The sequence below is a fragment of the Ictalurus punctatus genome, chromosome 8, assembly GCF_001660625.3.
Source record: "Ictalurus punctatus breed USDA103 chromosome 8, Coco_2.0, whole genome shotgun sequence".
Taxonomy (NCBI): domain Eukaryota; kingdom Metazoa; phylum Chordata; class Actinopteri; order Siluriformes; family Ictaluridae; genus Ictalurus; species Ictalurus punctatus.
Genome location: NC_030423.2, coordinates 979617 through 1002500, shown reverse-complemented (window position 1 = coordinate 1002500; position 22884 = coordinate 979617). Strand labels below are relative to the sequence as shown.

Genomic DNA, 22884 nt, shown 5'->3' with positions numbered 1-22884 from the left:
CCATAATATGACGAAAACCTACGCTGAAAACAAGAAAGAGAGAGAAAGGGGTGTGGTCACAACAAAAAGGGGGCGTTTCCCGTCATGTTTGTTAGACGTGATTAGCTGGAATATCCGTCTGTCTGGGTTGAAATGCCGTGAGCTCAGCAGAGTAAATTACGTGACTGGCTTGGTGTTTGCCAGCATGTGAAAATATCCGAATGAATAAATACAGCGGTGCTTGAAAGTTTGTGAACCCTTTAGAATTTTCTACATTTCTGTGACCTAAACGTGACCCAAAACAACATCAGGTTCTCACACGAGTCCTAAAAGTAGACCCCGATTAAACAAATATTAAAAATATTATACTTCGTCATTTATTTATTTATTTATTTATTTATTTATTTCCAGCTTAATGTTGTTGGTGGCTATTTCACATTAAAGCTGGAAAAAGATCGAAGATTATTATTATTTTTTAATTTATTTATTGTTTTTTTTTGCATCACAAAGACCCGTAATATTAACAGGGGTGTGTAAACTTTTTCCTGTCTAGTCTGTAAACCTCGTCTCTGTATCCGGTTTGAATGTAAATAACACGAAGATGGAGTCTGGAGAGAAAACGTGGGAAACGGCACTGAGAGATAAATAGATTTGGGGGAATTTAATGGAGCAGGAGCCGACGTGAATCTGTCATTAATCCAGCAGATCTGTCCTGTCACGTTTTCTAATTAGGATTAATTTCCTGCCACGTTTACACCTGTATTTCAGAGAAGGTCATCCATCTCCCACATGATCCTGCTGTCCGAGAGAGAGAGAGAGAGACAGAGAGAGAGAGAGAGAGACCGACAGACAGACCGACAATGAAAAAGAGATGAGCAGACAGACGGAGAGACAGAGTCACAGAAAAAGAGAGACAGATGCATAGAGCAAAGGAGAGAGAGACAGTGAGAGACAGACAAAGAGAGAGAAACTGAGAGACAGACAGAGAGAGAGAGAAAGGCAGATAGTGAGAGAGAGAGAGAGAGAGAGAGAGAGAGAGAGACAGACAGACAGAGAGAGAGAGAGATGTTACCAATGCTTTGGCAATGTAAAGCTTTTTACCATACCAATTTGGCTATCTGAATCAGAGAGAGGGAGAGACAGATAGAGGGAGAAACAGCGAGATATATATATATGTGTGTGTGTGTGTGTGTATATGAGGGAGAGAGAAAGCAAAAGCAGGTTTGAGGTTCTTCATGTCTGTTGGCATTAAATCAGCAGAAAGATAGATTGATGGAGAGCTGCAGCTTTTATTTGACCTTAAGACCTTCAGGTAACATGGCGGCTCTAATGGACCCTGACACACACACACACACACACACACACACACACACACACACACACACCCTGAGGTGACGGAGTGTTAAGGTGACACTGACTGTCTCCATCACTGTCACATCGCTGTCATTGCTGAAAGTTCCACACGTCCATCTGCTCTCGTCACACCGGCTCCGTGTGCGGTTCTGCGAGAACTTTCATCAGCTGTGAGAACACGAGGGACACGATGAGGTCATTAATAGAGTCTCACACGCGCACACACACACACACACACACACAGACACACACTGATCTACTGGTGTAGGAAACCGGACTGACAGGGAAACACTTTGTTGTAAGTTTCTACTAAGAGTTCCTCTAAGGGTTCTCTCAGGGGGACTAATTTAAATAATGAGAACAGTTCAAGAATTGAATTCAGAGTTGAATGTTGTGCTTTTCTTTAATTCTTTATCTAAACACTGATAATATGTCCTACACACAGAGAAATTACAACCACACAGCAGAGTGTTCTTCTATTAATACAAAAGAGTTCCAAACCCCGCCCCTCACTCTGACCTCTCACTCTACCCCTAAACCCCGCCCCTCGCTCTGACCTCTCACTCTACCCCTAAACCCCGCCCCTCGCTCTGACCTCTCACTCTACCACTAAACCCCGCCCCTCGCTCTGACCTCTCACTCTACCACTAAACCCCGCCCCTCGCTCTGACCTCTCACTCTACCCCTAAACCCCGCCCCTCTCTCTGACCTCTCACTCTACCCCTAAACCCCGCCCTTCACTCTAAACGAGACATGTTTTGTTGGTGTTTGTGCCTAAAAGCCTCCCGGGTCATTGTTTTCAGTCTCAGAAGATGAGAATATTCTGTTGGTTTAGGCTTCACAGAACAGCCTGAGAACGGACAGAAGAGAGATTTAGAGCAGTAGGAATGAGAAGGTGACCTGAGGAGGATTTGGTCAGGCAGGTGGAAACCAGGTGATCTTCTTTCTTTTTTCGTGCTCATGCAGCAGAACGGTCTGATATGTCTGAAGGTCCGTGGGATCAGCGGGGAGTTCGGTATCTATAAATTCCTCCTGAGCGATGGTTTCGATGGCGTCGTCTCCTTCTGAGCCGCGTTATCGCTTTGAGTGACGGGTCTCGCCGCTTTACAAATTACGCTTGCTGAGATCCACTTCACACTTTCACCTTTAACCACACAGCTCGCTCAAACCCCCCCCCCTTGCTCTCTCTCTCTCTCTCTCTCTCACTGTCTCAATCTCACTGTCTCTCTCTCTCTCGCTCTCTCTCTCTCTCTCACTGTCTCAATCTCTCTTTCTCTGTCTCTCTCTCTCTCTCTCTCTCTTTCTCTGTCTCTCTCTCATCCTCTCTCTCTCTCGCTTTCTCTGGATTCATTGTAATTCAGACCGGCCTCCTGGGCTTCATGTTCTTATATACTGCTGGCGTGTGAAAAGTTAAATTTGAAAAAGAATGGAGTATAACAACAACAATAATAATAATAATAATAATAAAACGAGTTATTATCATTATCATGAGACCGTTCGTATTTTTACGCCTGAGGTGGTTGGAAATTTTAATAAAATTCTCATTTATATTGCAAAATACTACCAGAAATTAATTAGCATCTGCTTATTGCGGCTATCTAAGGGCTTTCCAAACTTTCTCCCGTTGCAGATAAAAGTGCATTATGGAGGCAAGGAAACACTCCGTGTCGTTCTGTTATTAAAAATACATCAGCGCTCTGACCAGTCGTTTTCATACGGTGAGGTCTGGTGGAAAGGGTTTGAGGGGATCTTCCAGTCAGTGGTCCTCCTCATCAGGGGGATGTTTATGTGTTAACGGGGCTTTTCGGCGGTGTTTCCACCAGCATGGCTCATATCCATCATCTTTCAATTTGCAAGATTTTAAAAATGAAGGATAGAGAGACGCCGTATCTCTGTCCCAACTCTACGCCATACAGAAACCCGATCTTCTTTCTTTTTCTTCTGCAGACGTGCAGCACATAAAGCGCCGGGACATCGTGTTGAAGCGCGAGCTCGGCGAAGGCGCCTTTGGGAAGGTTTTCCTGGCAGAGTGTTATAATCTCAGTCCCACCAAGGACAAGATGCTCGTCGCCGTGAAGGTAAGAGACGACCGGCGTGACCTTCCTCTCCGCTTACACGGGGTCGGGGCTCTTTAAAGATCCGGTTAATGGTATCTCGGCGTATTAACTCGAGAATGATGATGATGATGATGGTGGTGGAGATCAATGAGAAAAGAAAGATCTGCTTTCTTCAATGGTAGGATCGATAGAAGAGGAAAGAAATGAAAAGGGTTGTGCTGGATCAAGTGCTATTTTATAGACGGTTATAAACGCGGTTATTACTTGTACTCGGATGGTTGGTGTTTCTCTGTTTTCTACATCACGGTTCTCATGTCAGGGATTTGTGTCTGTGACCTCATGGAGGTCTTGAGCTTCAGCTTCCTCTATTCAGGATCAAACCAGGCAGACTTCTGCGGTCTGAATGACATCAGCGATGTCCTGGCTGTAGATCCTGATCGGGGGGGGATCCAGCGTGTCGATACCTCCTGGTCTACAGAGTACAGATTGATGTACAGAAGATGATTGGAGGATGGTAGCTCCACTCCTGAACCTTTATCCTGAACCCGCTGAGAAAAGCCGCTCAAACAGCCTCAGCTTTTAGACGCTGTTCCAGGGCTTCTAACTAGCTCCGGGCATCTTCAATGATTCAGATATCTCCATCGTCTCTACGGTTCCCATCTTCAGATCCAGCTGAGGAGCTTCAGGGCTACAGGGATAGTGCAGTTATAAGATGCACAAATATAGACACACACACACACACACACACACACACAGGAAACACATGAGATGGTGGCCATTATGCACTTGTATCCCCCCCATCAGGTGGGCTCGGCTAATCCGGTGTCTCTGATGGAGAAACAAAGCTTCACCATCTGTTCCTCTGATGCCTCCATCCATCTTAATAGCTCTCTTAACAACATGTGACACGGAGTGTGAAAACTTAAGACACAAATGGGTGCTGTGCACTGTAACGTAGGGATGTGAGAACTCCGCGGTACGATAGTACCGTCCTCTTATTTTTTAGAAGACATTTAAAACCATATAACACACAAAACCCTCGGATTATCTGGTTGACGTCCTACGTGCGTGATTAAGTAAACATCTCCGACACAGTGCTGCTGAATTCTGGACTCGGATTGGTCAGAAAGGGCTTGATTCATTTTCTATAACCGCAGCTCGGACAACGGCGCAGGTTTATATTAATGCGCGATATCGATATCGTTTCTATAGTAACAGCTCATCCACAGGGGGCGTGGAGATGGTGAAGTTTTCCGTAAGGAGAAACGTGTTTGTTTATCGTTTATGGAAGGAGTCTGCAGTGTCCGCGCTTTGTAACGGTTACGAGGTGAAGCTGTAACTTTACGTTTTCCGTCATCTTCGGGACAGAGGAGTTCACGGTTTCGAGAGAGAGAGAGAGAGAGAGAGAGAGAGCGAGAATAAAGAGACTGAGCATAAAGTGAGAGAGAATACAGAGAGAGTAGAGAGAGAGAGAAGAGAGATAGAATAAAGTGAGAGAGAATAGAGAGAGAGAATAAAGAGATAGGGAGAGAAAATAGAGAGAGAGGATGAAGAGATAGGGAGGAGAATAAAGTGAGAGAGAATAGAGAGAGAGAATAAAGAGATAGAGAGAGAGAATAAAGTGAGAGAGAATAGAGAGAGAGGATGAAGAGATAGGGAGAGAGAATAAAGTGAGAGAGAATAGAGAGAGAGAATAAAGTGAGAGAGAATAGAGAGAGAGAATAAAGAGATAGGGAGAGAGAATAGAGAGAGAGAATAAAGAGATAGAGAGAGAGAATAAAGTGAGAGAGAATAGAGAGAGAGAATAAAGAGATAGGGAGAGAGAATAGAGAGAGAGAATAAAGAGATAGAGAGAGAGAATAAAGTGAGAGAGAATAGAGAGAGAGAATAAAGAGATAGGGAGAGAGGATAAAGTGACAGAGAATAGAGAGAGAGGATGAAGAGATAGGGAGAGAGAATAAAGTGAGAGAGAATAGAGAGAGAGAATAAAGTGAGAGAGAATAGAGAGAGAGAATAAAGAGATAGGGAGAGAGAATAGAGAGAGAGAATAAAGAGATAGAGAGAGAGAATAAAGTGAGAGAGAATAGAGAGAGAGAATAAAGAGATAGGGAGAGAGGATAAAGTGAGAGAGAATAGAGAGAGAAAATAAAGAGATAGGGAGAGAGGATAAAGTGACAGAGAATAGAGAGAGAGGATGAAGAGATAGGGAGAGAGAATAAAGTGAGAGAGAATAGAGAGAGAGAATAAAGAGATAGGGAGAGAGAATAAAGTGAGAGAGAATAGAGAGAGAAAATAAAGAGATAGGGAGAGAGGATAAAGTGACAGAGAATAGAGAGAGAGGATGAAGAGATAGGGAGAGAGAATAAAGTGAGAGAGAATAGAGAGAGAGAATAAAGAGATAGGGAGAGAGAATAAAGTGAGAGAGAATAGAGAGAGAAAATAAAGAGATAGGGAGAGAGGATAAAGTGACAGAGAATAGAGAGAGAGAATAAAGAGATAGGGAGAGAGGATAAAGTGACAGAGAATAGAGAGAGAGAGGATAAAGAGAGAGACAATAAAGAGATAGGGAGAGAGGATAAAGTGAGAGAGAATAGAGAGAGAGGATGAAGAGAGAGAGAATAAAGAGGTCTGGTGAGTGTTTATAACTGCTATAACGTAAGCGAGAACAGGAACTGACTTGTTTCAAGGACGTTCCTCGACATTAAATGTAACTATAAACGGATAAAACGTGTGACAAATTGCCCAGGTTTAAAGTTACAGCTTTACATCGGACTGTTACAAAGCGCTGGAACTGGAGACTCCTTCCAGTATTAACAGCACTCTAGTATAACTTGTTAAACTGAAGCCGCATGCTTCCTCTTCTCTAAAACCGATTACGGGTATCCGTCTGTGTCTTCAGACTCTGAAAGATCCCACGCTGGCGGCGAGGAAGGACTTCCAGCGCGAGGCCGAGCTCCTCACCAACCTGCAGCACGACCACATCGTGAAGTTTTACGGAGTCTGCGTGGACGGAGACCCGCTCATCATGGTGTTCGAATACATGAAGCACGGAGATCTCAACAAGTTCCTCAGGTATGTTCATGTTCTGGCCTTGCTGAAGATCTACAGCTTTCCTCTTAGCCATGTGGACACTCCATTGTGCAAAGTTTATTATTATTATTATTATTATTATTATTATAAAAATGACTTTTTTTGCTTGGAAGTTTGGAACGGTGATTATAGAAGAGAAATATTTGATGTAAAAGCAAACAGCGAGACGAAAAGATGCAGGAACTGTTAGCTAGCTGTTTTCTCTGACCTTCGTGTTCATGCTAACGCTTCGTGGTTCTATAAATCAAAAAAACATTTCAAGACGATGTTATACGGCGTGTATTTTTGGTATGATTAGAAAAGATTTCCGATTGTACAAACACTTTACAACTCGTGAAAAACATAAGCAGAAATTAGGGAAATGATCAAAATCAAAATGGAAGTTTTAGTGACTGAAAACTGCACTAGCTTTTCGTCGGCTAATTCTAGATGAAAGCTAACGATGAACAAACGACGGAAATATATCGACTAAAACTAAAAACCAAATTGAAATGGAAATGAAAAACTGGTAACAAACGTACAAGGGTAATGTAGCTTTAAAAAAAAAAGTTAGCATTAAGGTTAGCACTGTACCGATAGCTAATCATCGAGTAGTTTCAGAAAATCGTCTGTATTTGAAAAATGAACGATAAATAAAAGTTTGAAATTGTTGCTAAGCGGCTAAAATAATCCAAACAACTAGCATCTATACGCTTTCTTTCGTAGCTGCGTTCGAGTGCTGCGCGTGACCTAAAACCACATCCCCGACGGCGCACCTTCTTCATTATCCAAACCCCCGAGCGAGTGTTCCCGTCTCTCCCGTGTGAGAGTGTTTATTCGCGCCCGCAGCCGTGGCTGTAACTCCCTCGTCTCTCCCGTCATCGTTCTCGTGTAATATTTAATCGCTTTTATGAAAATCCGACACCGACAGCGGCCTTTTGGTCTCGTTTCGACGGCGACAGGGACGGGATGAGATGGAGCGGATTTCATTTCCCGTCGGCGCGAGTGATCAGAGCGTGATGGATGAGGAACAAGCTTTCTGCAGAGGAACTGCGCGAGAAACACACCGCGAGATGATACACTGCGTACATCGGTTCTGACAAGACCCGTCCTGGGAGCACCAATCGCTTTCTAAATCCTGCTGCCTGGATTAAGAGAATAACATGATGACAACTGATAACACACACACACACACACACAGTGCTGAGAATTATGCTCCTGGGTTCCCTCGAGGTCCTGCATGCTGTTCCGTTGGCACAGCGCGCCGGTTCTGCATGATGGAGAGCGTTCGTGACTGGATTGCAGGCCTTGTGAGAAGGATCACGCCGTCAGCGTTCCAAACTTTCCGTTTCCTGTTATGAAAAATTCCGGGTATCTTCATTAAATTAATCCGAGTGCAGCGTTTTCTATTCAAATGGCTAAATATGTTTGATTGACAGCTGTCTGTCTGAGAGTCTGCCCCGCCTACAACGTCGCTCGAGCAGAGAATCAGGATCCATAATCAGAGTTACACAGTAGCTACGCATGCTTGGTTAGCTTTCACTCGCTAGGTTAGCATTGGTTTTTGTTTTGTTTTGTTTTTTCGCTATCCTGACACGTTACACGCGGTCGCTAAACAATGATGATGTCCTTCTCTGGTCGTTTGCCTAAAAAGTTGGGGAACCCCTGACCTCTGAACAGCACGCTAATTCAGAAATCAGCTACAAGTCATATTAATCCGATTCTTCATCTCCGTTCAGCGCGACGTGAAATGAGACGCGTTTTATTTTCGCTGTTCTGCCCCCTGGTGGGCATGTCAAAGTTAAACGCCAGTAAAAAAAACGACAGACAGCTGTGCGACTGAATAAATACACGGCTGTAAGAACATAAACCGGGATGTTATGACATCATAACACAAAATAGTGCCAGCCAATCACAGTCCAGCTACATAGCTGTGCGTTTAGGTTAAGCTGTAAAACTATCAACTAAACAGCGTCTCTTTATTCGCGTCTCATGACGGAATAAATGTTCCGTATTACGTTGTGTTTCCTAACAGAGCTCACGGTCCCGACGCCATGATCCTGGTTGATGGACAGCCGCTGCAGACGAACGGAGAGCTGGGTCTGTCTCAGATGCTACACATAGCCACTCAGATCGCAGCGGGCATGGTGTACCTGGCATCTCAGCACTTTGTGCACAGAGACCTGGCGACACGCAACTGCCTGGTGGGGAACGGGCTCCTGGTCAAGATCGGAGACTTCGGAATGTCCAGAGACATCTACAGCACTGACTACTACCGGGTGAGTCGCCGCAGGGAACGCCGCTCTGCACGTCGTATGCATATACCAGTCCGTACAGGATTTCCTGGAGTGTTATTTAGTGATTGTTGCGGGGGAAAAAAATCGCAATCAACAGAATGTTTCGCGTGGTCTATCGCGGTGTTGTTTGTTGCTAAACGAGACCTTTTAGCTGCACTCGTGTTCGACAGCTTCGTCTGAACGCACGTCGTCACGACGTCACGTTCGCGTCTCCGCCCCGGATCGGCGGTGATTTTGAAAACGTGCAGTTCCTCCGAATATCGCGGAGTCTGCTTTGATTTTTGCGTTCGTTTCTGCCATCGCGAAAGTAAACGAAATCATACGTGACGTCTTCACCGAGCATCGAGAAACCTGACAAAACACGCCCTTACCCCTGACGGAGAACCCTGTCATGGGAACTAACGCTCATCTGGGCATTCGAGAGCGCCGTAAAATATTCCGTGAAGGGGTTGTGGTGCGCTGTCGATAATTACAAAACAACCGTCGGAGACATCTCTTTAAGATCTACGGAAGGAGTCTCCGGCGTCAGCGCCTCGTGACAGTCAGACAGAGGACTTGACGCTTCTTTGTGGACTCTCGGTAACACGACAAGCTGCGTTTCTTTTCTTTTTAACTTGAAGAGAGAGATTATAGAGAGAGGTGCTGCTGAGGGAACGAGTGTTTATAGCTGCTATAACGTAAGCGAGAACACGAACGGACTCATTTTACAGACTTAAATGTCATTCTTTATTAAAGAAATAACTGGTGTAAGAGGAATAAAAGATTTTGGTAGAGAAAGTGGGCTTCATCACTCAGCGTTACAGTAACATCAGCGTTAATACAATAAACTCGCGCATTATTCAGCTACGTGACGGAACGATCCTCCACATTATTACACCCGCCGGTGAACTTCATTATCTCTGGATCAAATAAAAAGAATCGTCACGCTGAATTTCTTCACGCCAAAGCGTATTTATTTACTTTACTCTTCCACCAGACCCGAACTAAACTGCACCGCACCTCGTCCGATAATTGGTTTCGAACTCAAATTTATCTCCCATAAAGACGCCGTGAGCAGAACGGGGTGATTAATTAACCTTCAGATGGCCGCACGGTCCACATTCATCCTGGATCTGGGGTTTTTAAATTGTGATCGATTGATAATTACGTCGCCGAACCCGGCTCATGTGTCATTTCTCTCTGACAGACGGGAATATTACGTGATAAATGCAGCCCGTGGCTTGGTGTGTAACATGTCCATCTGTTTACGCCGTTATGTTCGCAAACATATCGCTGCTTTTTACACGGACGGACTGCTTTAAAAATATTCAACGGTGAGTAAATCGTTCATACGGAGATATCGATTTGCGCAAAGGTAAACGTAAACTTCTTTTTATCGTCCTCTCTCATTTAACCGAATACTACCATGCCATTATATTTGGTAGTTGAATATTATTGTTTAATCCTTAGTAAATTTTGTATATTATGATTATTATTTGTTATAACACAAAACAACAGTAATAAACGTTTCGTTATTAGTGCTTTTAGTGCGTAGATTTGCTTTTCACTTCATTTTTAATCGGGACGCAGTCATGGGTAGAGTAACAACTACATCCTCTGTATTTATTTATTTATTTATCTATTTATTTAATTTATCTGTTGAATATGTAACTCCGCACGCGGAAACATTCCCCTCATTGTAGCACTAAAAATAATGTTTAATATTGAATTAATTTTCTTCTAACCATTTTTCTCCTGATTTTATTCTTCTGTTTAAAGTCTTGTTTACGTTCTCGTTTTTATTCTCACGCTTTACTAGTATAACGTCTTATTGTCGGGGGGGGTTGTAGCACGTTTCCCCTAATCCTTTTTTTTAATCCTCTGTGACACGTCTTAAAGTAAGAGAGGCCTTAAAGTAAAAATCGCTTTTATTTATTTATTTATTCCCGCCGTCCAGCCATAATCCGAGTCATATTTGTCTTGCGAGCCGTAGGTTCCCGGCCCCTGCTTGTATGTAATAATAAAGCAGCAGATAATGAATACACAGATTTCTCAGATTAATACAGTGTGGGGAAAGTTTGCTAAATGGGCCACGTTTTTTATTGGGGGTGCACGCATTTCATTTCTTTTCTTTTCTTTTCTTTTTTTTTTTATGTGCACTCTTGGTGAGAAGGGAATTGGGGTGTCTGTTACTTTTGATGAAGTTTCCTGCAGCGACCTTGAAACACGCCGATTTTTAACAATAACAAACAGATGTAATTACGGATCTCGGCGGATCCGACACGATTCTGTAGCTGCCGCATTACACCAGGCTTTTGCGGCTGTCAGAATGATTTCATGTTCGGAATAGAGAGTTTAGCGCACGGCCGCAGGTTCAATTAACCCGCATTACGGCGAACATCCGCGCGGCAACAATACCGCCGTCACACTCCATATCCATCACCGCTTCCCTTCTTCTCACAACACAGATCCAGGAGACAGATTGGGAAGAAAAAACTGAAGGGAAACAACCGGAGGCGAGAGAAACAAAGTGTGTGGAAAGAACAGCTATAAGGACTGATGCGTAATTATATATAGATTTTTTTTTTTTTTTTCATGGCAAACAAAACAATTTATTATAACAGTTTGGACAGTTAAAGGAATCCTGGGAACATAGATTTCTAGAAACATCAAACATAATCATCATGAAAATACTGGCCAAGGGAACATGGAAGTCTGGAAACATAGGAGTCTGGGAGTTAAAGGTGCTGGGAACATAGAACCTGGGAATATAGGATAATGGGAGGGTTGGTCAGTAGACTCTGGAAAGTAAAGTAAATCATGGAAAAAATGGAAATTAAAGGTTGTAGGTACATAGGATCCTGGGAACAGAACCATGGGAACATAGGACACTGGAACCAAAGGAGTCTGGAAAAATAGGACCATGGAAACTAGAGGTACTGGGAACACAGAACTCGGGAAACATCCCAGGAATCCTAGGAACATCCAAGGAATCTGAGAACATAATCCCCGGAAAAACACCGTATCCTGGACATATAAAACCCTGGAAATTAAAGGTCCTGAGAACATAGAACTCTTGTGTAGAGAAAGAGAACCCTGGAAAGATACCTAGAACATAAGAGCCCGGAATTTAAAGGCTCTAGAAACATATGACCCTGGAAACTGAAGGTCTTGAGAATATGAGTCTCTGGGAAACATAGGATCCTAGAAATATAGGAAATTGAAAAATAGGACCCTACAGAAATAAGGCCCTGTGAATGCCAGAACCAGGAAATGAAAGGAACACTGTAGGCATAAAACTCTGGGAGTCTGAGAGCATAAGAGCCTGGAAACATCCTAGGAACATAGGACGACTGAGAGCATAGTGCTTGGGAAAACATGGAAATGAAAGGTCCTGGGATTATAGAACTCTGGAAAGGTAGGCTGCTGAGAATATAGGACTGTGGAAATGAAAGCTTCTTCGAGTACAGAACATAGGACACGAGAGACGACCTAGGAACCTGGGAACATAGATGGGGAAAATACTGAATCCTGGAAAGATCGGATGCTGGAAGACTGGAAACATGTGAACCTAGACCAGTATCTAGAACCCTAGAAAATAAGAGCCTGGGAATATAGCATCATAAAGCACTTTGATGTATGTTTACTGTATATAAATGAAAGGTGATTATACTGTATATCTGAAGCTGAAATCTCAGTTATCAGTATTTTATTAGTCTTTCATAGTGTGTGTGTGTGTGTGCGTGTGTGTGTGCGTGTGTGTGTGTGTGTGTCATCTTTCTCACAAGCCATTCAGTAGATTAGCCATGCTATTGATTTAGCAGCACAATTGCAGCATGACTCACTTCCTGTTCTCAGCATGTCAAATGCTTTCTAATTGTTCTGCTTTTCAATATGCTGCCCTTTTGAGATTGCATTGACGCGTCTCGTCACCTTCCCTGTCATCCGTAATTCTGTTTCCAGACGAGTCCCCTGCCGTCGGCCCCCGCCGCATTTATCTGCTCCGTGTTGTTTCATGCAGGAAGGAGCTGCTGGGAGATGGCCAGACGCAAATGAATTAGATTAATAAAAAGCTAATCCATTCATTTAGCCTTCACACTGCTCTGGCACAAACAAACGAGCACAAAACGAAACGAAACACTTGCTGGCAAAAAAGCCAACACATTTTTCTTAGCAAAAAAAAAAAGAGAAAGAAACATGAAAATATTCATTAGCAAAAGAAACAAGAGGAAAACCAAAAATTGTTCGTGTTCCATACGCTGTGAAGTTATGATTATGTCACCTGTACCTCCAGAGGGTAACAAAATAAAGGGAGATAAAATGCTGACTAACTACTGGCCAAAAATGACAAAACAGTCACTGGCATGAAGACAAAATACTTGTTAGCCAAATCCAAACATTTACTAGCCAGAAACCAAATGGTTCAGTAAGCAAAAGCCAAAACACTGCCAAAAAATTTTTTATAATAACTAGCAATAGCCAAAACAGTCACTGGCAAAAACACATAACTCCCACTAGCAAAAAGCCAAAATGATACCAAACAAAAAGACAAAAACCCGACTAGCAAAAAGTCTTGCTAGCACAAAGCCAAAACACTACTAAACACTCTCAAAATTTACTCTGGAAAAAGCCAAACTATTGACTAGCAAGAAGCCAGATTGTTCACTACTGAAAAGCCAAAATGTTCACTAGCAAAAGGTTAAAACACTCACTAGCAAGAAGCTAAAGCACTCACTAGCAAAAAGATAAACCACTCACAGGCAAAAGGTTGAAAAACACTCACTACCAAAAGGTTAACGCACTCACTAGCAAAAAGCTAAAGAACTCACTAGCAAAAAGCTAAAGCACTCATTAGCAAAAGGTTAAAGCACTCACTAACAAAAAGCTAAAGCACTCATTAGCAAAAGGTTAAAGCACTCACTAGCAAAAAGCTAAAGCACTCATTAGCAAAAGGTTAAAGCACTCACTAGCAAAAAGCTAAAGCATTCACTAGCAAAAGGTTAAAGCACTCACTAGCCAGCGGCTAAAGCACTCACTAGCAAACGGCTAAAGCACTCACTAGCAAGCGGCTAAAGCACTCACTAGCCAGCGGCTAAAGCACTCACTAGCAAACGGCTAAAGCACTCACTAGCAAGCGGTTAAAGCACTCACTAGCCAGCGGCTAAAGCACTCACTAGCAAAAGTCTAAAGTACTCACTCGCAAAAAGCTAAAGCACTCACTAGCAAAAGGCTAAAACACTCACTAGCAAAAGGCTAAAGCACTCACTAGCAAGTGGCTAAAGCACTCACTAGCAAGTGGCTAAAGCACTCAGTAGCAAACGGCTAAAGCACTCACTAGCAAGCGGCTAAAGCACTCACTAGCAAACGGCTAAAGCACTCACTAGCAAAAGGTTACAAATCTCACCAGCAAAAAATGTTAACTTTTACTAAAAGAAACTCGGTAGTAAAAAGCTAAACCACTGACCAACAAAAACACAAAATCTGACTTAATAGCAGTGTTGTGTACAAAGACTTTACTTATGTACTTATAAAGAAATAATTCCATAGATCATGAAGCAGTTCAGAGTAGTGAAGAATAAAGCTGGTACTTGCAGAAAACCCCAAAAGCAGAGCGAAAAAGAAGAGCAAGAGAAATATGGCAGGACATAAAGTGTGCTGATGTCTGTTTGTTCCACCTCATTGGCGTCTCCGTTATGAGCTGTCTCCTGAGATGAAGGGATCACTGTGAACTGAGAGCAGGGGCGCGTGTCTGATGATCACACTGGCCCTGTTCCCTTGTTTTCTTCACATCAATATGGCAGAACTCACAGAACTTCCTGTTAGCACTCAATGCTAAGTGTAATTTGGTAAATTTGTTGATATTCCTGACTTGAAATTCTGCCTCGTTTCTCATTTTCCGAAATGGCTTAATGGCTCCATGCTAGCTAATTCATTATCCATAGTCATTAGCTAACCTGTGCTTGGCGTCCATTCTGGGTTTCCCAGTTGCCTAGCAACAGCTTTCTCATGACTTTAACCACTGTGTTCCCCAAATAATGGGCTCACAAATCTCATGTGCATACTGTTGCACCTCTGCTGATATTCTGGAATCTTGTGAGGAACTAAAGTGACAATTATGGAAGACGACGGAACACAGACTGCTTGATGATGACTTCATTTCAGCACACAGAAACACGGCGACGCAGATCAGATCTGGGTCACAAATCCAAGTGGAAAATTAGACACACAGCATGTTTATTCTGGACCGATCTTTAGTTGATTATTTATGACTAGTCATTGACATCTTTGCTACATTAGTATTCAAAACATTGAGCCGATAGAATCAATGGCTAAAACAATTTTTAGTAATCGCATACTAGCTTAGCACAACTACCTCAATTGCACAGCAGTTCCTCGTCTAATTAAAAGTCCTAAAGTGCTTTGGAGCAGGAACTAATAGTTTCCCAAAGCACTTTGCTCCTTGAGCCTTTTGTTCCAAGGGTCTGATGTTGCTAGTTCCCAGGTGCCATTTTCCCAAGTCCTACATTCACAAGTCCTATGTTCCAGGGGTCTGATGTTGCCAGAGTATTATGTTCCAAGTATCTGATGTTGTTAGAGTACTATGTTCCAAGTGTCTGATGTTGCTAGAGAAACTATCTTCCCATGTCCTATGTTCCCAAGTCCTGTGTTCCAAGGGTCTGATGTTGCTAGAGTACTGCGTTCCCAGGTCCTGTATTACAAGGGTCCACCTTTTCAAAGGTATAGATAGAACATATTAGTTATGTTACCAAGGCCCTTTGTTCATGGCACTTCAGGTTTCAAGGTTCCTGGAATTACACCCTATAAAGTAAAATCGTTCCGGTGCATTATGTAACCAGGACATTATCTAACCATGGTTCCATATTCACATTGTACCACATTGCACCACATTCCTAGGAATGTTGCCAAATCCTATGTTTCAAGGGTCCTATATTCCCTATGTTCCCAAAGCACTTTGTTCCAGGGCCTTATATTTCAAGGGTCCTATGTTCCAGGGGTCTGATGTTTCAAGAGCACTATGTCCCCAGGACCTATTTTGCAAGTTCCCTATGTTCCCAAAGCCATTTTTTCCCAAGGCCTATACTTCAAGCTTTTGGATCCTGATTGCTGAATTCGTGACAAGGTTTTTGTGGTGGAAATTTGCCTATTAGTGGTGTACTCATTTTAATTTAACATTTAGTACAGTTGTATGGGGGTTTGGGACAAAAACAAGGAACGACAGGGACACACTATAATATAACTCACACAGCATGAAACGCTTTTTTGTTGTATTCATATTTGATCATTTGGTTCTTAGTAGTGAAAGCAGATTTTTATACCCGAATGTATCTAGTGCCACACTGACTCTTACTAACACACTCTGATTTTGTGTGTGTGTGTGTGTGAGAAGTCCTTTGTTGCATGTGAACTGCACTAATGAGCTGTGTAATCAGCATGCAGCTGCCACTTAAGTTATGAAAGCCACAATAACGGTGTGGCTGTCATCAAAACATCACCGTCGCTGATCGTACCAGAGATATAATTAACACACTTCCATCCACACCAAGAGGAAATACATTTCAGACTAATCCGGTCTGGTGTAGTGATGATTAAAGATGGTTTCTCTCTCTTAACCAATCTTCTCATAAAGGTCAGTCCTAAGGTTCCATGCTCCCAAAGCATTAAGTAACCAGGGACCTATGTTCCCGAAGCATTAAGTAACTAGGGTCCTATGTTCCCAGGTTCTACATTTCCTGGGGTCCTAGGTCCCCCATATTTCCAAAGTTATATGTTCCCAGGGTCTACGTACCCTTAGGCTTTTCCCCAGGGTCTTTTGTTTTCAGGACATATGCTCCTGGAGACTCAAGTTCCCAGAGTCCTATATTACCAGACTCCAATGTTCCCAGAGTCTCATGTTTCCAGACCCTACGTTCCCAGAGTCCAGTGTTCTCAGAACACTATATTCCCAGTGTCCTATGTTCTTGAGGTCGTAGGCTCCCAGGTCCAATGTTTCCTGGGTTCTGTGTCCTCTCCATCTTATGTTCCTAGAGTCCTCTATTTCCTGGGTTCCCCAGTGTCTTGTGTTCCCAGGGTTCTATGTTTCCAGTGGCTTATTTTCCCATAATCTTTAATTCCCGCAGTCCTATGTTTCCAGTGTTCTGTGCTCCCAGAGAATTATGTAATCAGGGCTTTATGTTCACAATGGGCTATGTTCCCAAGACTCTAGGTTCCCAGCGGCCTCATTTTTCAAGGGTCATACAACAAAGGTTCCAAGACTCCTCTATGTTTCTATATGTTACCAGATTTCCATGTCTCAGGGCCCTATCATTCGACAGTTCAATATTCACGGTACTGAGGTTCCCAGAGTTCAGTGTCCACAAGTACCTTTGTTCCCATGGACTTTTGTTTCAATTTCACTGGTTCTCTGTTCTCAGTGCCGTATGTTAACAGACCCCTGTTCTATGGCCTTGAGTTTCTATAGTTTTATCTACCCAAAGACCTGTCCCTGTTGTCCAATATTCCCAGTGTTTCATGTTCACATATTCCCATATTACCAAAGTCCCATGTCTCGACGTTCCTATGCTCCCAGAGGTCTCAGAACCCAATATTCCTGAAGATCCTACTTTCTTACATTTCCTGGAACATTATGTTGCTTTAATGTTCCTTTATCATGAAAAAACACTGCCATTGAACCCGATGCAGTACTTCTCAAACTGTGTTGCTTAAATTATGACGAATGTTATTTGCCACCTAAGAGTGTTTTGAGGTGCAACCTTTAGTGGCCCAAACTCAAACCTCAGGTAAAACCTCTATCAGGGCCCCGAGAACACGGAAAGCACTTTGGTGTCAAACTAGCCATTTTAGTTTGGGGCATTGGTGTTGTGGCGGTTAAGGCTCTGGGTTACTGATCAGAAGGTCGGGGGTAAAAGCCCCAGCACCGCCAAGCTGCAATTGTTGGGCCCTTGAGCAAGGTCCTTAACCCTCTCTGCTCCAGGGGCGCTGTATCATGGCTGACCCTGCACTCTGACCCCAGCTTCCTAACATGCTGGGATATCCGAAGAAAAGAATTTCACTGTGCTGTGACGTGTATGTGATCAATAAAAACTCATTATCATTATCATTGTCTTTAGTGTTTTTCTCTACAAAACTCCCGGAGCCAGTAACAAGCCTGCATTCCACTTTAATACAAATATAAGAAACCATTTTAGGGAATTATGAGCTGAACAGCTCAAGTGCTAAACACAAAAATAGGGGCGTGTTTTAATGCCATTAGTGTAAAAAATCACAATAATTGCCTTAAGGGTGTTAATTCAGCCTGCTGTAATTAGAAGGAAGAAAAAAAACGAATGCAGTTTTACGTTTTGTTGTAATGAAAATCCGTGAACAGGATTTTATCATGTTTCTCTGAAGCCCATGTTCAGTGTCTATCAGCAGACTGAATGATTCACAGCTACTGTACAGTTATCGCTGTGTGGTATGTTGTCAGGTCACTGTCTGACCCTCTTTTCCCCTGCACACTCTAACAGGTCGGAGGTCATACGATGCTTCCTATTCGCTGGATGCCTCCTGAAAGCATAATGTACCGCAAATTCACCACCGAGAGCGACGTATGGAGCTTCGGCGTCATCCTATGGGAGATCTTTACCTACGGCAAGCAGCCTTGGTTCCAGCTTGCCAATAACGAGGTAGAGAAAGCTTTTGACGTTACGTAAATCGTTAATAGTGTACGTGCATCGCTGCTTTCGAAAAGATTCTAGGTTTTGTTTTGTTTTTTTTCTTTTTTGTGGGAGCTTTTAAGATTTTTGAAAATATATATATGTAAGGATTGTGTGTGTGGTGAAATTAACGCCTTCTGGCCAATCAGAATCCAGAATGATGTCCAGTATAAGTCTACAACGAGCAACGTACACGTAGAAATAGTTAGCATAATAGCAGGTTCTTTCTTGTTGGTAGCAGTAGTTTATTTTGCCGTACTACTTCTGGGATAACAGAATAATTATTTTGATTTAAATCCCAAATCGGTGTCTCTAGAGCTGCTATAAAAAAAAATCTCTCACAGGATCGGCTCTGTGCTTGATTTGGATTTGGAATAATAATTTCCACACCTAAAAATGATTTTCTCCTAAGAAATCGAACGATTTAATGGTTTTGAATGGGTTTCAAATCTTAAACTTGGGATTCAAATGGCGTGAAATAAAATCTGAGAAAATAAATTAGAGCCCGACTTTCACACGTTTAGCTGCGTTTCCGTGCTCCGTTCATTACTACGAACAAATTGCTCCAGCCTGGAACGCGTTAGCGTAGCGTGGAGTCCACGCTCCTGCTGTGTGTTATAAAATTCCCCATCGTCTCGTCCCACTTATTTTCCATTATCTCTGCTTTGACACTACACGTGCACCGAGTAAATCCCAGCGAGCCGAGCGTCAGACGCCGAGCGAGAATTATGACAAGCCTCTATTTTAAGCATAGCCCGTGGCTACCGTATTTAACCAGGAGTGGAATCAATTAAGGCTTAAGCCGAGATGACAAGAACGGAGCAATTAAGTGACACGAGCCGCGGCTGTTAAGGCAACAATAACTCCGAGTCAAATCACACATAATGAGGAACACACGATGCGGCCTGTCACGAGCTCGACTTCCTCCAGTCAGAGACGCCGGAAATGTAACGGGACACACTTACGGGTTTCTCCTTGTAATATGTTCCATACATTGTAAAGTTACTTACACACACACACACACACACACACACACACACACACACACACACACACACACACACACACAATAATTGAAAATAAACAAATAAAAGTAGTATTTTTGAATTGCACAAGTTGATGTTTTCTTAACCAGTAGCCACTAGCTAACTCCTTATTGCTTAGCTTAATTTTCTAAGTAAGTGGATAAGCTGTACCAAACATGCTAATGTAGCTAACCATGTAAAAAGTACAAGCCGCACTGGGTTAATCAGCATAGTTTGGTTCAGGTAGTGCTAATTTTATTCTATTTACTGCTAGCATTATTAATAGTTTAGCCTGACTGGTTTTGCTAATAGTTATCAGATTAGCTAACTGCTGTGAAACCGAGTGGATTCCTGAGGTAATAAAACACAAAAATAACAATAACCAGCGACATTAGCTGCGCGCGGTCGTTAGCTTTTATCTGGACAAGCTGCTGGATTTCAGTCGAAGAGAGAGGATGAAGATGGAGAAAGGGAATGTGTTGAAGCGAGGGAATAAGTGGAGGGATGAAACGAACAGGTAGCGCTGTAATAGCTCTCTCCACAGAGACGCTCGGCGTGTCGTTCTAACCGTGTTTACTGTAATGTAGCGGAACACGGAGAGAACACGCTCCTTAGAACCGCAAACACTGTTCGATCTCTACTGAACGGATAGAAACCTGCTTCTACTTCAGTCTCTTATCCTCTCTCTCTCTGTCTGTCTCTCTCACTACCTGTCTGTCTCTCTATCTATCTGTCTCTCTCTCACTGTCTCTCTCACTACCTGTCTGTCTCTCTCACTGTCTCTCTCACTGTCTGTCTGTCTCTTTGTCTATCTGTCTGTCTCTCTCTCACTGTCTCTCTCACTATCTGTCTGTCTGACTGTCTGTCTCTCTCTCACTGTCTCTCTCACTACCTGTCTGTCTCTCTCACTATCTGTCTGTCTCTCTCTCACTATCTGTCTGTCTGTCTCTCTATCTATCTGTCTCTCTCTCACTGTCTCTCTCACTACCTGTCTGTCTCTCTCGTGGTCTGTCTGTCTGTCTCGTGGTCTGTCTGTCTCTCTATCTGTCTGTCTCTCTCTCACTGTCTCTCTCACTACCTGTCTGTCTCTCTCACGGTCCGTCTGTCTGTCTCACTATCTGTCTGTCTCTCTCTCACTGTCTCTCTCACTACCTGTCTGTCTCTCTCACTGTCTCTCTCATTACCTGTCTGTCTCTCTCTCACTGTCTCTCTCACTATCTGTCTGTCTGTCTCTCTCACTACATGTCTGTCTCTTTCACTATCTGTCTGTCTCTCACTACCTGTCTCTCTCACTATCTGTCTGTCTCTGTCACTGTCTGTCTTACTATCTGTCTTTCTCCCACTATCTGTCTCACTGTCTGTCCGTCTCTTTCACTATCAATCTGTCTCTCTCGCTATCTGTCTGTCTCTCTCTCTCTCTCTCTCTGTCTGTCTCTCTTTCTGTCTGACTCACTATCTGTCTGTCTCTCTCTCTGTGTTTCTATCTGTCTCTCCCTTCCTATATCTGTCTCTGTCTTTCTCCCTCCGTCTGTCACACTCTCCATTTCCTGTTTCTTTCCTTTATCCTTGTTCATCTCTCACTTCCTCTCTCCCTTTTTTCTCTCTTTCTTTCTCTCTCTCTATTCTCCTCCCTCTCTTCCTTTTAATATTTCACTCCTTTGTTTCTGTCTCAGTATGTTTCTCTCTCTCAACCTCTCTGCCAATCTGTTTTTCTCTGTACCTCTCTCTCTCTCTCTCTCTCTCTCTCTCTCTCTGTGCCCTTTATCCATCTCTCCATTCGACACACTCCTCTCTCTTTCCTTTCTCCTTTTCATCAATCTCTCATGCACTCCTTTTATGTATCTCAATTTTTTCATTTTTTGTAATCCCATTCTCTCTAACCCCCCCGCAGGTGATCGAGTGTATAACGCAGGGTCGGGTGTTGGAACGTCCTCGTGTCTGCCCTAAGGAGGTCTATGACGTGATGCTGGGCTGCTGGCAGCGAGAACCGCAGCAGAGGCTCAACATTAAAGAGATCCAGAAAATCCTGTTCGCGTTGGGAAAAGCAGCGCCGGTTTACCTGGACATCCTCGGCTGAAACGACCGGTCAGAACCAGAGCCGGAACTGGACCACATATATATAAATATATATACACACCCACCCATACACACACACATCTGAGCAATGGGACGGACTTAAGTGCCTGCTACACCTTTCCAAACACTGGATACGAGTCTTTATGGAGCACTTTTTCCATTTTTCTTTTCCCCCCTGCAGATGGAAGTGTACAGTTCTACTGACCGGAACCGGAGACGGCTTTGGATTACTTTGGGGTTGTTGTTTTTTTTTCCAGGAATAAAATATAAAAAGATTTTATAAACGTGCAAAAGTTTAAAAAAAAAAAAAAAAAACAACAAAAAAACCACAACTTTTCATTTAGTTTCAGCTTGATGGAGAATAAAAGTCCACGCTTCACATTTTTTTCCCTTTAATTTAATTTCTTTTGCAGCGTGTCGACGTGTCACGAAGACGTGAACGATCTTCCACACGATGCTAGCCGACGATCTTCTCCGTGACTGTAGAGGAGACACTCAGCAGGGCTTTTACTTCCTAAAAGCAGGAACTTTTCACCCGCTCGTGGAACTTTACGGCGCCACGGAGCCGACCAATCACAGCAAAGGATTTTATTTAAACAAAGCTGAATGTATATAATGTAAATTCCTGTGTCCGTATGGTAACTTATTTCATTTTTCGCTATTTAGACCGCTTTAGTTTCTTGATGTGCCGTTACAGTGAGTAAATTCTATAAATATTTTGATATGTTACATTTTTTTTTGTTTGTTTAAACTGAATGAACTTCATCTCATTCTCTTTTTAGACGTCTGCTAAACTCTGAGGTTTTTTTTTTTCGAGAAACGATCAAACGAGTTTCATAGCAGAACGCGTCACGTTCACGCCACGAGCGTCAAATATTATCAGTTCCTGTGTGATAGATGCTCTAGGAAGATGATTCTTACCCTAGGACTTGCGTAAGATCCCCCAAAAACCTGATTAATCATTCATTTATCACGACAAATCACCTGTCAGTCATGCCAGAGAGTTAGCATTAGCATGCGAAGGTCCGTGCGTTTAATTACGCGGTTCTTTAGATCTTTAGCTTACGTTTCGGAAAGATCGGAAGACTCGGATTTACGATACAAGAGCAAAATCTGATGCTTATCTAAAATAGCTAATCTCAAAAGGCTAATATGAAACCTTACAAAATAAAGGCTGATATATATATAAATATAAAACGTATATAAATTGACCTTCATACACCATAATAAGTAAATTAGCATCTAGAAATTTCTACATTATGATACATTTTTTGTGTCTTTTGCGTGATACTGCTGTATTCTCATAGCTTCATCTGTCAGAAAGTTAGCGGCTAGC

At 42.8% G+C, this 22884-nt stretch overlaps 1 protein-coding gene across 1 annotated transcript in view; it reads left to right on the top strand.

The window, feature by feature from the left end:
- ntrk3a (neurotrophic tyrosine kinase, receptor, type 3a) overlaps positions 1-22270 on the top strand; it is a 179347-nt gene extending 157077 nt beyond the window's left edge. The window contains exons 13-17 of the mRNA XM_017475136.3: positions 3280-3410; positions 6289-6461; positions 8494-8737; positions 18259-18417; positions 21364-22270. Coding sequence (XP_017330625.1) covers positions 3280-3410; positions 6289-6461; positions 8494-8737; positions 18259-18417; positions 21364-21549 — 893 coding nt within the window. The 3' untranslated portion in view covers positions 21550-22270. The remainder of the gene's footprint in view (positions 1-3279; positions 3411-6288; positions 6462-8493; positions 8738-18258; positions 18418-21363) is intronic.
- The last annotated feature ends 614 nt before the right edge of the window (positions 22271-22884 follow it).